At 33.1% G+C, this 14763-nt stretch overlaps 1 protein-coding gene across 1 annotated transcript; it reads left to right on the top strand.

The window, feature by feature from the left end:
• Positions 1 to 4263: 4263 nt before the first annotated feature.
• LOC122288828 (transcription factor bHLH162-like) lies at positions 4264 to 6848 on the top strand. Its single transcript, XM_043095618.1, has 3 exons — positions 4264 to 4523; positions 5804 to 6160; positions 6440 to 6848. Exons 1-3 carry the CDS (start codon positions 4380 to 4382, stop codon positions 6506 to 6508), a joined length of 570 nt encoding a protein of 189 aa, XP_042951552.1. The 5' UTR covers positions 4264 to 4379; the 3' UTR covers positions 6509 to 6848.
• The last annotated feature ends 7915 nt before the right edge of the window (positions 6849 to 14763 follow it).

Genomic DNA, 14763 nt, shown 5'->3' with positions numbered 1-14763 from the left:
TGAGATATTTATTAAAATTTAAATATTTTATATAAAATATAAATAATATAATAATTATATAAGATAAAATAATTTGATTTTTATTAACTAAAACAGCCCTAAGCTTTTGCTGCTGACTACTATTGCATGGTGCGGGATGAAAGGAAAATCTATACTTTATGCTGGAATTTTCTTTTTATAGGTTTTTTTACTTCAGTAAGTATTTTTAAGAATGTTGTGAATTTTTTTTTAACAAAATATTTTAAAATGTTAAAAGAAAAAAAAAAACAAAGAAAAAAAAAAGGCAAAATGTAATTGAGGAGCGTAGTCCCACATGGGATGAAATAATTGTCCGGCAGTGGGCCACAATACGTACAACGCCAACAACGAATATTAATTTGTCACGTCAACATCCCAGATATTAGCAATTTCGAAGATATTTCCGGCCGGTTATGCGGCCCTCGTCTCACACTCCCCTTTCCTCTCCAGAAGGGTTACGTCAGAAATTTTTAAGCAGCCATCACCGCACACGTAGTGGTTGGAGTTGCTACAGCCGTAGATGGCAAAGCTAATACGTACAGTGCTGATATACGTGTTCCCACTTATTGGCACTCGCAAAAGCAAATTCATTAATCACGAGAATATGTTATCTTCTTGCATGTACTACCTGAAGGTCACGTGGATTATGGATATATTCAGTAAACTTTTTCAAAATTTTTAAATAAAATATGTAAATAATTTATTTTTTTCAATCTTAATTTAATTTTTTAATTTTTAAAATAATAATATTATTAAAATATAATATTTAAACTTTTATTTAAAATAAAAAAATTTCATTTCACTATTCAAATCAAATCATATAGTCTAAAATATCATCGAGAGATTTTCTCGTATCACATGTAAATTTTTTTTAAAATATTATTTTAAATCCTTCAAATGATTTTTCTAAAATTTTTTAAAATATATTAAAAAAATATTTCTTTAGCTATTAAGTTAAAAAAAAAATACAATCGTACCCACTTTGAAACAACCTTTAATATTTAATTATAACTATTGTACAATTTTCTTTTGGTGTATTATATTTTATAACTGTTGCATAACTCTCGGCGATTTTGATACTTATTTGAATAAACTCATTATTATTTATAGATAAATTCAAATGATTTGAAATCTCCTCAACATCTTAACACTGTCTAAATGGCCCACGTGACTCCGGTGTAGATTTAATCGACTATATATAGATGCGCATGATATATATGCAGATTTCAATGGAGAGAAAGTGACTGATCGAAGGGCATTGGACACCAGCTACAGCAACTATTCTTTACCGAATAAATATTTCGAACATTATAAAATAACTAATAATGATATAAGACTCACTTATTGTGCCGCTATACTGCTAATCAGCTTGAATTTCGACCTTAAGAATTACGACGACCCTATACTAATACACGCACATGTCAATCCGCACTTATCAGCTGTTCTCTCTCTTTTCTTCACATTGGACAAAAGACATCGATGCATTAATGTATCCCAATTACTCAGAAACTACCTGGCTAGCTACTTTGATATGTCTAGAACGACCTTATGAGCAAAACTACTCATTAAATAAAAGCTGTTTATTTATTGCAAGTTATTTTTTTAAGAAAATGACTATCTCCTATCAAATTGATTAGTTTATTATTATCATAAATAATCATTTTTATCGTAAATAACTCGTTATAAATGTTCATTTTTCTTAAATTGTCTAGACAATGATAGAGATTCGCATAAAAACAATTTGGATCTTTTCTCACAAAATTTTTTCCTAAGAAATACCATTGTAGAAAATATTTGGCTGTACACACAAAGTCTGTGTGTGAAAAAAGAATGCATTTGTTGTAGCGACTCATTGACCGACAATGAAGATTTGGTGGAAACACAATTTTTTGCCACGAAATGTAGTCGCCGCAACAAGTAATAAGTTATATTACTCACTGAGTGTAAAATGTTAGAATGATTATGGATGAAATTTTCGATGGGAATATAAGTCCCTTTGGCTCCTTCGATTTCTGCAGTAAAATTTAGAGTGATAGTCAACTGATTTCTATGTAAGATTTCCTCATTCCTCTGAAAAATTTCTCTCATTGATTTCTTGTATTCCCTTGATCGATTTTGTGGGTTGACGTGATTAGGGCTTGGTACTAAAGATACTTTCATAGAGTGCAGATCATAGAGAGTCGGCATCCATGAGTTTCGTTGGTACCACTCCCACGGCTGAGATCCACCAAGTTCATCCCTAGAAGACTCAGCTAGAGCTACCAACGGTGACTTCGTGTAAATCATGTGAGTAGTCTCTTCTCTTCCCTATTTTTCTTATATCAGTAAAATAACTGTTGTTCTTTCAAAGTAAATCAATGCGATTTTGATGTAATTCCAAAAATCTTGAAAATGGTTAGCATGTGATTCCATCAGTCTAATATCATATCTCAAAAAGTAGGGTTTTTTGGTCTTTGGAATGGGGTCAATATGAGCGTTGTTCATTTCTTTTAAAACTCTCACATTCATAAAGAAGTTACGGATAGTTTGGTTGAAGTCAAACTTTATGATCTCCCAATAGTGTTTGTAGTTATATAATAATATTATATTTTTATAAAACGATATTTTTTCAAATTTGTATATAATTATATTTTAAATTGATGATATTTTTATAAAATAATAATATTTTTATAAATTATTTTATAAAAATATTTATTATTGAAAATATAATTATGAAAAACTAGTATGTATGTATCATTTTTATTTATAAATTATTTATTTATTTTTATAAAAAGTATATAATTACTATTTTGATAGGACAAATTAGAGAACTTGGGTATACAGTAACTATTGACTTTTACCTACATGATTGTGTGTAAAGTAGAAATTTTGAAGGTAGTGTTGGCCAATGAACTATTACTCTAAAATTATTAAGGACTTTTTCTTAGTGTGAAAACACTTTGCATCCACAATAATTCTACTCTAATTTTGCACTTTGCATGCAAAACTATATCAAAACTAATGCATTGTATATTCAAATTTTAAACGAGAGTGCTATTTATTAATTTGTAATGATTAAAAGGGTAGACTGATGTATTTATAACTTTAGCAATATTTTAGAAGGTATAAAATACACTTTTCTCGAATTCTTTCCAATGAATTTGGAAATAAACTCTTATGGTTATATAAAATTGGGAATGATCTTTGTCCTCTACTTTGAAAACACTAGAAAACTCTCTCATGAAGATATCTTGCAATTCTTGAGGATAGATTTCTAGGGTACATGAAGATATCTCATGTAGATTTCAGATGGGATACAAGATTTTTAACTAATCTAATTTCATCTCATCTCATCTTATTCTCAAATATAATTCAAATACAAAATTTTTAAACTAATTATTACAATTTTTTTAAACTTTTAAATAAATAATAATTTTAACTTTTTCAAATTTCTAAACAAAAATAATATTATAAAATTATATTCTTACAATATTAAGTTTATTTTTTTATTTAACATTTTCTCTCTCATTTCCCAAAATCTCAAAAATATTTAACTCAAACTATCTCACTGATATTTACAAATACTATCTTATTACTATTTATAAAATTTTTATATATAGTCATTTTTACATACTCTTTGTGAACTCCACTAATATAATTGGTTGTATCACTTTTCTTAATATAAAATAATTATTTTAACCAATTACATCAATAGAGTATATAAAAATACCCATATGTATCAAAATTTGATGGGATCTACTATTAAAAAAATAATTTTTTTTCAAGTGGGTCTCATATTTACTAACTTTATTTAAAGAAAATGCATGAATCTTACGCACTCTAAAACTATAAATATTATATCTCAAATATATATATATATATAGTGTCCCATGGTAGCTAGCAGTAGATTTAATTATATATTCCTTTTATATATATATATATATATATATTTGGGGAGGGGGTCCAAATCTAAGATCACCAATCAGGCCACGAGCCTTTAGCTATATATTCTTGGTCTACAAATATTCACAGGATATTTTAAGGTATAAAAAATTTAATAAATTGATGTAATTAATGGAACCTTTTGGGAATAGTTATTTTTAAATATTGAATAGCCAAGTCAACAATCTATTATTTCTACCCAAAAAAAAAAAAAAAATATCTATTATTAATTATTGAATGTCTGTTCATGATAGCCTAGCCAGCAAACTGGCCTCTATATAAACTCTATACATTTCGAACTCAAATCCTCCCCCTACACTTTCTTTCCCTCTAAACTTTGTGGTTGCAGAGGTTTCTTTGCTGCTGTAAGCTTTTTGCACAGTACACGCTAGCTGTTTGTGTATGTGATTTTTGAGGGGGAGATCAGAGGGTACTTGAAGATGAAGAAGAATATCAGTAGTACAGATGATCAAGCATCGAAGCTTGATAGAAAGACGGTGGAGAGAAACAGAAGAATCCATATGAAAGGCTTATGCTTTAAGCTTGCTTCTCTTATTCCTCCTCATCACTTCAAACCCTCCAGGGTAACTCACTGCAGATCTCCACATTGCATGTATATGATATTGGTTCCAGTCTTTCATCTTTTCCTTTTTATTTGTTTGTTTGTTTGTTAATTTGTTTCTCCATCTCTTTCGGAGTTAAGAGCTATTTTTTTTTTTTTTACTGTTTTGACTCTCCCAGTTCTTGAGTTAGGCCGCAAACATGCATGAATCTGCACAATTTTTTAAGTTTCGCGATTCTTTTATAAATGTTCCCTCTATACCGAAAATATATGCTACAATTAATAGGTAATTTGCTGGATATTTCTCAATAGCATAAATCTATAATTATAAATTATGTAAATATTATGTAATTGATTTGAGAAAAAAGAATAGATTTTATTATTAAAAAATTAATTTTTTATATAAATTTTATATTTATTTATTTAATTTTAAAATAATTATGGGACGATTAGTCAATTCACACCACAAATCTCTTTTCTTTCGTCGATATGGTTGGCACGCATTGAGTACATCTTTTCTGTCGGCTTCTTCGTACTTATTACTTGAATGCAGTGTAAACTTCAGGGACACAAAAGTACAAGCATCCTCAATTACTTCCTTCCGTTTCTTTGAAATTAGGGAAATACGACTTCACAGTTCACAGCTATCATGTTCTTTCCAATGACATGGTGTCTGATACAGAATCTGATAGGGCAATTCATATATAAAGAAATACTAATCTCACCGAAATTTTTTACCCAAAACTTTTACCGAATTATGTTTTTATTTTTTTATTTAATAATTAAGGAAATATTTTTAATAATTTTACAAATTTTATTATTTTTAAAAAATATTTAAAATGATTAAAGAGATGTGTAAATAAAATACAAATAAAAAATAAAAAAATAACTTAGCCTTTTCGATACGTATTCTGTAAATGTAGCATCTTTCTTCATATCAATGTATTAATATTTCTCTTTTGGTGATTTTATGCTTAACTATTTTATATGCTTCAGCATCTTCAAACACCAACATTAATAATGAATGTGCATCAAATATTAGGAGCCAGCTAGTGCATACAAGTCTAAGTAATCCAGCCTTCCAAAATGATTGATATTCCTTTCTTATGAGAACAATTATATTCTGGTTTTTAATTTATATTTCAGGAAAACTTCACAGTTTTCTTGTCATTTAATCTCTCATGCATTCATATACCGATCATGATCATGATGATTTGTTTTTGTTTTTCAAAGGACATGGTTGCACAGCTAAATTCATTTTGATATACTAATCATAGTTCATGTTTTTCCCTTATAATTTAGAGAACTGTTACACAACTAGATCAGCTTGACTATGCCGCCTCCTATATAACACAACTGAGGGGAAAAATAGAAAATCTAAAGCGCAAGAAGGAGCAGCGAGCTGCATCGAGCAATTTAGGTAGCAGCAGCATGAGTACTAACTTGATTGATCAGAACATGATGATTGGAACAAGACAGCTTCCCATTGTGGACTTAAGAGATTTGGATCCCTGTATAGAAGTGATTTTGATAAGTGGGTTGCAGAAAAACTTCATGCTTTATGAAGTTATCAGCATTCTTCAAGAAGAAGGAGCTGATGTTGTCAGTGCGTGCTTTTATACTGCGGGTGATAAAGTTTTCCATACAATTCATGCTCAGGTACTATTTCTTAAATCTGATCTTTTTAAATCCAGTTCAGAGTATCGCTACATTTATAAAAGAATTATACAAAAATAATTTTATAAATTGACGTGATTTTATCTATCCGTTAAATCTATTTTGTAATAAAAATAACTTTTTAATCTAAAAAATCACTTTTAAACCATATTAGTTTGTAAGATTGCTCTTATATAATTCTTTTATGGTTAGAGTATTCATCGTATATAAATAAAGTTTCTACACCATGCATGCATTTAACTAATTATATGGATTTTTTAGGTCAAAATTGCTAGATTTGGGGTTGAGACTTCAAGGGTAAGACAAAGATTGCAGGAGCTGATATACTGAAATGAGGTTTCAAACGGCGGAAATACCAAGCATCGCAAAAAGGAGTTTTTGCTGCATCAGTTTGGGTCACATATTGGGTGCAAAAACAAATGGTGGGGTAAGGAAAACCATTCATTAACTACCATTATTTTGCACTGTAAAAAATAATAGATCGATGGAAATATCCTTCATCTACTAGCGGTATTTTTCGTTACAAAAAATTACATGGTTCCACAAATACTGTCCATGTCTATTAATGTGTCGCAAAAATCATCAAGAAGAGTAGAAACAATAGATTTTTTCTGTTGCAATATTATGGGACGCAAATATTGTTACGACGATGTATTTTTCTGCGATAATAATTTCATTGCAAATGTGTTTTTTTTTTTACGCAAATGAAATCACAATAATGATCGAATTTGGACACAAATGGTAATATCATCACAGCAATGAACCTGTTGGTGGTCACAAATGGTTACGTGTTCGTAGCAAAAAACCTTCTCCTAATCGCAAATGATATAATATTCACAGTAAAATTCTTACGACAAAATTGATCAGCAGGTCACAAATATGGTATTTTTTTGCACTCTAGTTTTTGCAAAAACCGTAAATTTCATCCTGTGGATGCTCTCAAAGGTCAAGAACTTTCCCTTAGCTAACCTATAATGTTTCATCAAATTGATCATGATCAATATTAATATTACTTTTTACGAACAGTCAAATATTTTCCCACATACACCTAAATAATCAACAAGCTGTTTAAATTTTAGAAATCATTAACGGATTTGTCATGGCCATAATCCTGACTAAAAACCTACGGGTATTAGTTTGTGTTAAAATCTGGGTCTCAAATCATTAATTGATTTGTTTGAGTTAGTCTAGTTAAAACAAGAATAACAACAGAATACTTACTATTCATTAACTGAAATAGAAATACGCATTTGAACTAACAATACTCTACTATCATTTATATGGCAACCATAGAACAAGGCACAAAAAGCTGTTGAACAGAATTATTGTACCATAGAACATGTCTTTCTTCATTCACCTGAGTGATGTACCAATCACTCTATTACATATAACGGCAGTACCAAAACAACATCAAGTAGAGCAACTTCTTATTGTTCTTTTATATGAGGCAATATTTTTTGAACATTTAATACAAGACAACTATAATATGTGATATGTAGCACACCATGTGATGTGGCCAGCAACATTTGAGTCCTTTGTATGATGGAAGCATGGTACCCCTTTGCCCCAGAACCATTTGACCCCATCTATTAACCAATCACCAATCACCTATCAGCTTTCATTTGATGTCACTTTTTTCTGCATCCATCGAGAGATTCTTACAGTTAAATAATCCAAGTAATATAAAAGGAAATCAAACTACATATAATGGACATTGCTGTTTAACTAAACTACCGATGGCTCATTTAATGGCATGTTTAAACCTAGGTTATACCTTGACACATGAATTGTAAAGGACATGGCTGTTTTGATTTGGTACATACAAGGGACTTTTACATGCATAAGTCAATAGTACATTACTACACAAAGTGAGAAAGGTTAAGATACTTGTTCGATAAAATTATGGAACCCAAAGCATTACTCAAAAGAATGTCTAAGTTGGTTTCCCTACTTTTGGATTTGTGGAAATCAATTTCTTTCATCAATTTTAATCCCACCACAATACTAACCACAAACTCATGAAATATACACCATTTTCTTACTAACTCCCATATAGTTCATTCCTTTAATTTGAGGTTCACAAGTTTTATGTGGGAAACTAAACAGTCACAGGTGAAATTACCTTAACATACCACTTAGAAAGCATTGTAAAACCGTGCTACTAAGTTCCCCCATACTGCATCCTCAATCCATATATCATTGAAGCACTAATAATCTTCCAACATATTAACTAAAATAAATGTCTAACTAATAAATATATTCAGGCCGACCCATTTTGAACATAAGCCAATGTATTAACTAAAATATCTTCATAACTAACATTATTATAAAGATCAAATAATAATAATAGACAACTGAAGAATTATATAACAAATTACTTACAGCCAACATCATGCTCCTAAATTGCAAACTAACACTACCATACTAGATGCTAGTAGTTTTTGAAAAATACCCTTTTCTTGGGTTGTCACACCCACAACAAGATATTTGCATGTATCTAACCACAAGTGCCATGGGCTTTCCCTCTTTACTGGCCATGGCTACGACAAGGTTTCATAATACCCATTCCAATCTTAATGTCTGTGATCTTTTCATTGACGACCACTGGTTGCTCAAAGTCCCTTCTGTCTATGGCTTGGTTATTGCCAATAAAGCCAGGTTACTGCACTGCTAACATTAAAAAGTTTTTATCTTTAAACTCTTAGCAAACACCCATCCATGATAACTCCAGAAAGCCATACACAAAATAAATAATGTCGTCAACCAACACAAGTACTTCACCATGTCCCGTTGCCTCTCAAAATAGTCAAAAGGTTCCATAAATTCATTTTTAAACAACCTTAGACAACTCCCAAAGTCTTCCTCAGAGACTCTCTGCAACAGCTATTGTGATTGAGTGTATGTCATAAATTTATTAAACTCTGCTTGCTTTACCAAAATCTCCTGAACATTTTCCTTTAGTACCTTAAATTGTGCCTTGTAAAACTGCACATCCTCTAACAATACACCTCCATTATTGCCAGTTTGCACCATCCCTGATGTTACAGGCATAAGCTTCTCGCCCAAACCCCTTTCATATCCTAATCTCCTCCCTTGGACCTCCTTGAACATTGCTACCTCCTTAGTGTGCTCTTTTTGTTGCATTCCATTTGACTTTTCCACCATTTTGTCCTTTGAAAATAAAAATGGTTCAATATGTTCCGTTTTACTCATGAAACTATAACAAAATCCAAGAGGCATGGATATTATGTTAATTACAACAAAAAAATACCACACTTCCCCCAATTAGTCATGTAACTCACATACAGCTCTTCAGTCATGTTGGTCACAAACTTGTCTTCTTCTTTGACCATCGAGTCTCTTTAAAAAACTCCACCAAATTAGTAACACCCTCACACTGAAACATCCAATTCAAATATCATCAAGTGTACCGCCTAAGTTATATAACCATATTTGAGAGAGAACTTCTTTTCCTCTATTCACCTTGTTTTGCAGTGACAAGGCCTAGTCCAAAAAATTCATGCAATGCGGTTAAAGCAATAATTAATGAAAGACATATTATTCACAAAATATGACATACAATTGTCATCTACTCCTTAACTGTTTTCTACTAAGCAACCAGATTTAAAAATTAATTTCAAAGATACATCTGAGCATATGATGTTTTTACCTTGAACTCCTTGCTTCCCCAACTCATGCATAATTTCCTCTACACCGCTTGATCCACCAAATTGGTCCTTCTTGCTAGAGCAACTTTATTATAACTCCCATACCTGAGGTAGATTTTGTGTAAGTCATAGTGGAAAGAATTGAACCTCCTATGTAGTTACTCAATAACCATTTTCCAATGGTTTTCTCTTTCCCATTGTATGATAAAGTCAACCTAAACATGTAAACATAAATAAATAGAAAAACTCCTATGATGTAATTATACAATATAAAAGATGAACATTGTGTGATACTTAATCTTCCTTACTTGGACAAGACTACACAACTCCTCCTGTTCAGCTTCTGGCACTTCATTCCAATGTTGGTAACACATGTCAGCATAATGCATGATGATCCATGTCACCCGTCCATTGAATATGCTTGCATTCTGACATGAAACCTTACTGTCCCCATTGTTGATCAACAACAGAATTGGGCCCATTTTTTGAAGCATGTCAAATTTTTTCATCTTTGCCCATCCACGGCCTTGTTTCTTACTCACAGATATTAGATTGACCAAAATCCATCCACATTAATTTGTGTAAAAACCAAGTACCTATGGAGCACACCATATTAAGTGAGATCTTGTATGCACTAAAATAATGATGGACATTGTTATAAGACCTTAGTCTAATCTTCCATTATTTCAAAAGCAGGAAAAATACCTGTATAATCCAACTGTTTTGGAAACTCAATTTCAAATATTTTGTCATCTTTGCCCGTCCACAGCCTTTTTTCTTACTCACAGATACTAGATTGATGAAAATCCATCCACAATTTGTGTAAAAACCAAGTACCTATGGAGCACACCATATTCAGTGAGATCTTGTATGCACTAAAATAAGAATAAATCTATTTGCAGTCCCTATTTAGGGAATGCTTTGCAAACCTAAATGAAAAGCAGTGTTTCATTACTAGAAACATTGCGTTGAAAATGGGGACTGGGACTCCCAAGGTCTTCTGGCCTTCGAGAAAATTTTCTTCCTCAGATGAAATTTCCCTCCCCTTGCCCCATCACCCCCTCGTTGTCGCCGTCGAACTGCATATTGGAACTTGGTTTAACTTAAAGTTTTATTTTAACCAAGAATTTGTGGGGCCCACAAGGCTCCTCCTCAATGTCTTGCCCTCCAAATGAAGGGGAGAATGTTAGAAAATTTGAAGAAACAACTTGCTCTAGCTATGAGAAACATCCAGTGGAGCTACGAAATCATTTGGTCCATTTCAGCCAGACAACCAGGGTACAATGCATCTCTTTCCTACTTCATTTTTTTTTTTCCTTTCTATAGTTTCGGAGTTAAATAGTTTTCCTAAAATCTATATAAGTTCACATAATAAGGATACCGCGCTGCTGAAACTGAGTAAACTCATAATCTGCTTATTTAGTTTTGGTGTGGATGCATTTTTTTTCACTCCAAACAATATTTTGAATCAAACCAATAGATTTGATTTTTTTCACTCCAACAGATTCATTTAATCAAACGAAAAGGGGAAGTTATTAAAACAAAGAACCAAACCAATGGGCGTTGATGGGTAGTGGAGGAGGAGGTCGCCGATGGGTGTTGATGGGGCAGTCTTCGATGGGGAGGGCACCGATGGGTGTCAATGGGAAGTCGATGGGCGTTGATGGCACTCGTTCTTTTAAGACCAGATGAGGGAAGTTGCTCTTTCTAATTTCTCTTTGCTCGTGGAAAATCAATGACTTTTTTGTCATTTAATTGACATACACGTGCAGACTACAAACGAGTCCCATGACAGGGACTGTACGTAGCACGACTCCTAAAATAGTGATGGACATTGTTAAAAGACCTTAGTTTAATCTTCCATTATTACAACAGCATGAAAAATAACTGTACAATCCAACTGTTCTGGAAACTCAGTTTCTAATACCACATCGGGTGGTTGGGTTGAGTCGTCTGATCATGATGAAGAGTCAATATTATCTCTCAGTGCCAGGCTATTACTTGGTAATGACTGCACATCTTGTATAATTGGCATATGCACTAAAATCCCCCTAAATCCCCTCTCATCCATGAAATTCTCTTCTTATACTTCGCACCATATCTATCTTGGCAAAGATATCAACAGTTCTAAGCTATGGTATTCATGTTAAAAAAAATAACATAGCATGAGACTAACATGCTTGAACCTGGGGAATCGACAGTTCTCAACTTCTACACTCTCCAAGTTATGTTCAACAACATAGAATGAGGTCATATATATTAACAAAAACATGTATTTTTGACAAGCATGTATACAAAAATTCTTTAATAGGTATGAACCTTCCCTTAATGTAATAACAATGCATGAAGAATAGGCCTAGAATTTCCTCCACAGTTTACAGAGTTTAGATATTATACATGCTTTGCGCAATATTTTGTTTGGTTTTTCTAGTTTATTCTAGCTATCACAAGCTTCTAGTGCATCTCAATATCTACCTTGTTTAAACCCAGAAACCTTACAATATGGATTCCTTGAAGCAATCCCATAAATTCAGCAAAGTTATTGGTCTGATTACCAGTGTTTATAGCAAAACCAGAAACCAAATTTCCTCTAAAATCTCTAATCACGCCTCCTGCACCCGAAATACCCGGATTACCCAATGAGCTACCATCCACATTCAGTTTATACCATCCTTCCTGGGGTCTTGTCCATTTAACTATCTGAGAAGTAAACCTTCTTTGCTTAGACGAGATTTGAAAACAACTCAGAATCTCTTCATCCCGTGGTGACCAATTTGCTGACGCCTTAAGATTCTCCCCTACTGACGCCAACCAATGTGTGATCGAACACCATATGGATTGGATAGACTCCTGCCGATTCTCCATTCTAGCTGTACAGCGTCGAATCCATAATCTCCAAGTAATAATGCTAGGCAACAGGCCCATTAACTGGCCACTCTGAGAAGAATGTTTAGCACGCCTATACCAGAATTTCACTTTTTCTCTCCATGGTTTACCTTCAAAGCAAGGCATCTTCAGCTTTATAGAACACATGCGGTAAACCTGTTCTGCAAAATCTCCAATTGCCAAAACATGGTTCTGATCTTCATAACTCCCTTCACTACAGCAATCACACCTTGATGTCAACGGGATTCCTGTTCTGCGCACTCGATCATCCATTAGAAGACAGTTATGTTGAGCTTTCCACATAATTATTGACATTTTCCTCAGTAAAGCAGGGTGACACAACCATTTAACCCATGGTAATTTTGGACTACGTATCCGAATACAATCCCATGCAAATTTAGTGGAGAAAGAGCCATGAGCCTTTGGTAACCAAATAAGAATGTCTATCCCCTGTTTCACTCTTCCCAATTCAGTAATGATCTGTTCTGATTTTTCCACCCCTACCAACTGGTCAAAAACTTCCACCTTCCATCCATTTTCAGTCTTACACTCTGCTAATGATAAAGTTGATGATTCTCTAACTTCATGGTGATCAGTAAGAGGGCCATCCGATAACCACTTATCATGCCAGAAAGAAAATTTTCCTTCTCTGACATTCTATTTTGAATACTTTTGCACTGCTGGTAAATTATGCAATAACATTTTCCAGAATTTGGAACCTTTTAAGGGATCCACAATAGAAATATGTTTTTGGTGTACATATTTAGCAAGAAATAACTTCGACCAAATAGAATTACCTTGTAATAAGTTCCAAACCAGTTTCATATGAAGAGAGGCTTGAACCTCATACAGCTTCTGTAAGCCAACACCCCCTTCAGAAATAGGCCGATAGAGTTCCTCCCAAGCCCTCTATTTCTTTTTCGGCCTCCCATCTCTAACTCCCCAAAAGAAAGTACTGAATATATGCTCCAATTTATCCATCATCCCCTTAGGAGTATGTAAAATTGAGAGGCACTGAATAGGAATGCTTTGCAAGACCTGCTTTAAAAGAACAAGGTGAGCACCACTGGACAGAAGCCTAGCCTTCCACCCCTCTATTTGCTCTCGAACTCTGTTTATAATACCTTCAAAGTGTGCCACAAGAAGTCTTCCTGAAACTATTGGAATGCCCAAGTAGTTAAACGGGACTGCCCCTTCACTAAAACCAGTTACAAGTAGAATCATTCTACGCTGAGTATTTTGGGAAAAAAATAGAAGATTTTCTTTCATTCACCATTTGACCCGACCATTCTCCATATTTCTTGAGGACCTTGGAAATAGACTTCATAGATGCCTTTCCACCATTTGTAAATATCACTATATCATCCGCGTAAAGTAAATGGGAAATAATAGGTGCTCCCCTCAGATGATAGAATGGTTTAATTTTCCCCAATTCTATTTGTTGTTTTAACAGCCTTGAGAGGATCTCCTCAACTAGAATAAAAAGGTATGGGGATAACGGGTCACCCTGTCTTAATCCTCGACCACCCTTAAAAAAACCATTCAAAATTCCATTCATAACCACGGAATACCAAGGAGTAGTAATACATTGTTGAATAATTCCACAAACTGCTTCGGAAAAGCCAAAGGAATTCAGCACATGTAAAAGAAATTCCCAATCAATGCTATCATATGCTTTGGCCATATCAATCTTTAGCACAACATTTCCCCCCCGAGCTGGTTTATTTAAACCATGGAACATCTCTTGAGTCAAATTAATATTTTCAAAAATACTCCGACCTTGAATAAATGCTCATTGTTCCGGTAAAATAATTTTGGATAATATCGAAGATAACCGAGTAACCAGAATTTTAGAGCATATGTTATAAAACACTGAACATAAACTAATCGATCTAAATTTATCAAAACTATTGGGATTGGGAATTTTCGGAATTAATACCAGGTATGAAGCTGAATAAAATCTTGGAAGCATTGCACCACTGAAAAATTCTGCCACCGCCTCAGCAACCTCCTTGTAAATAATATTCCAAC

Source organism: Carya illinoinensis, chromosome 12 (assembly GCF_018687715.1).
Source record: "Carya illinoinensis cultivar Pawnee chromosome 12, C.illinoinensisPawnee_v1, whole genome shotgun sequence".
Taxonomy (NCBI): Eukaryota; Viridiplantae; Streptophyta; class Magnoliopsida; order Fagales; family Juglandaceae; genus Carya; species Carya illinoinensis.
This window is presented reverse-complemented; position numbering and strand designations above follow the sequence as displayed.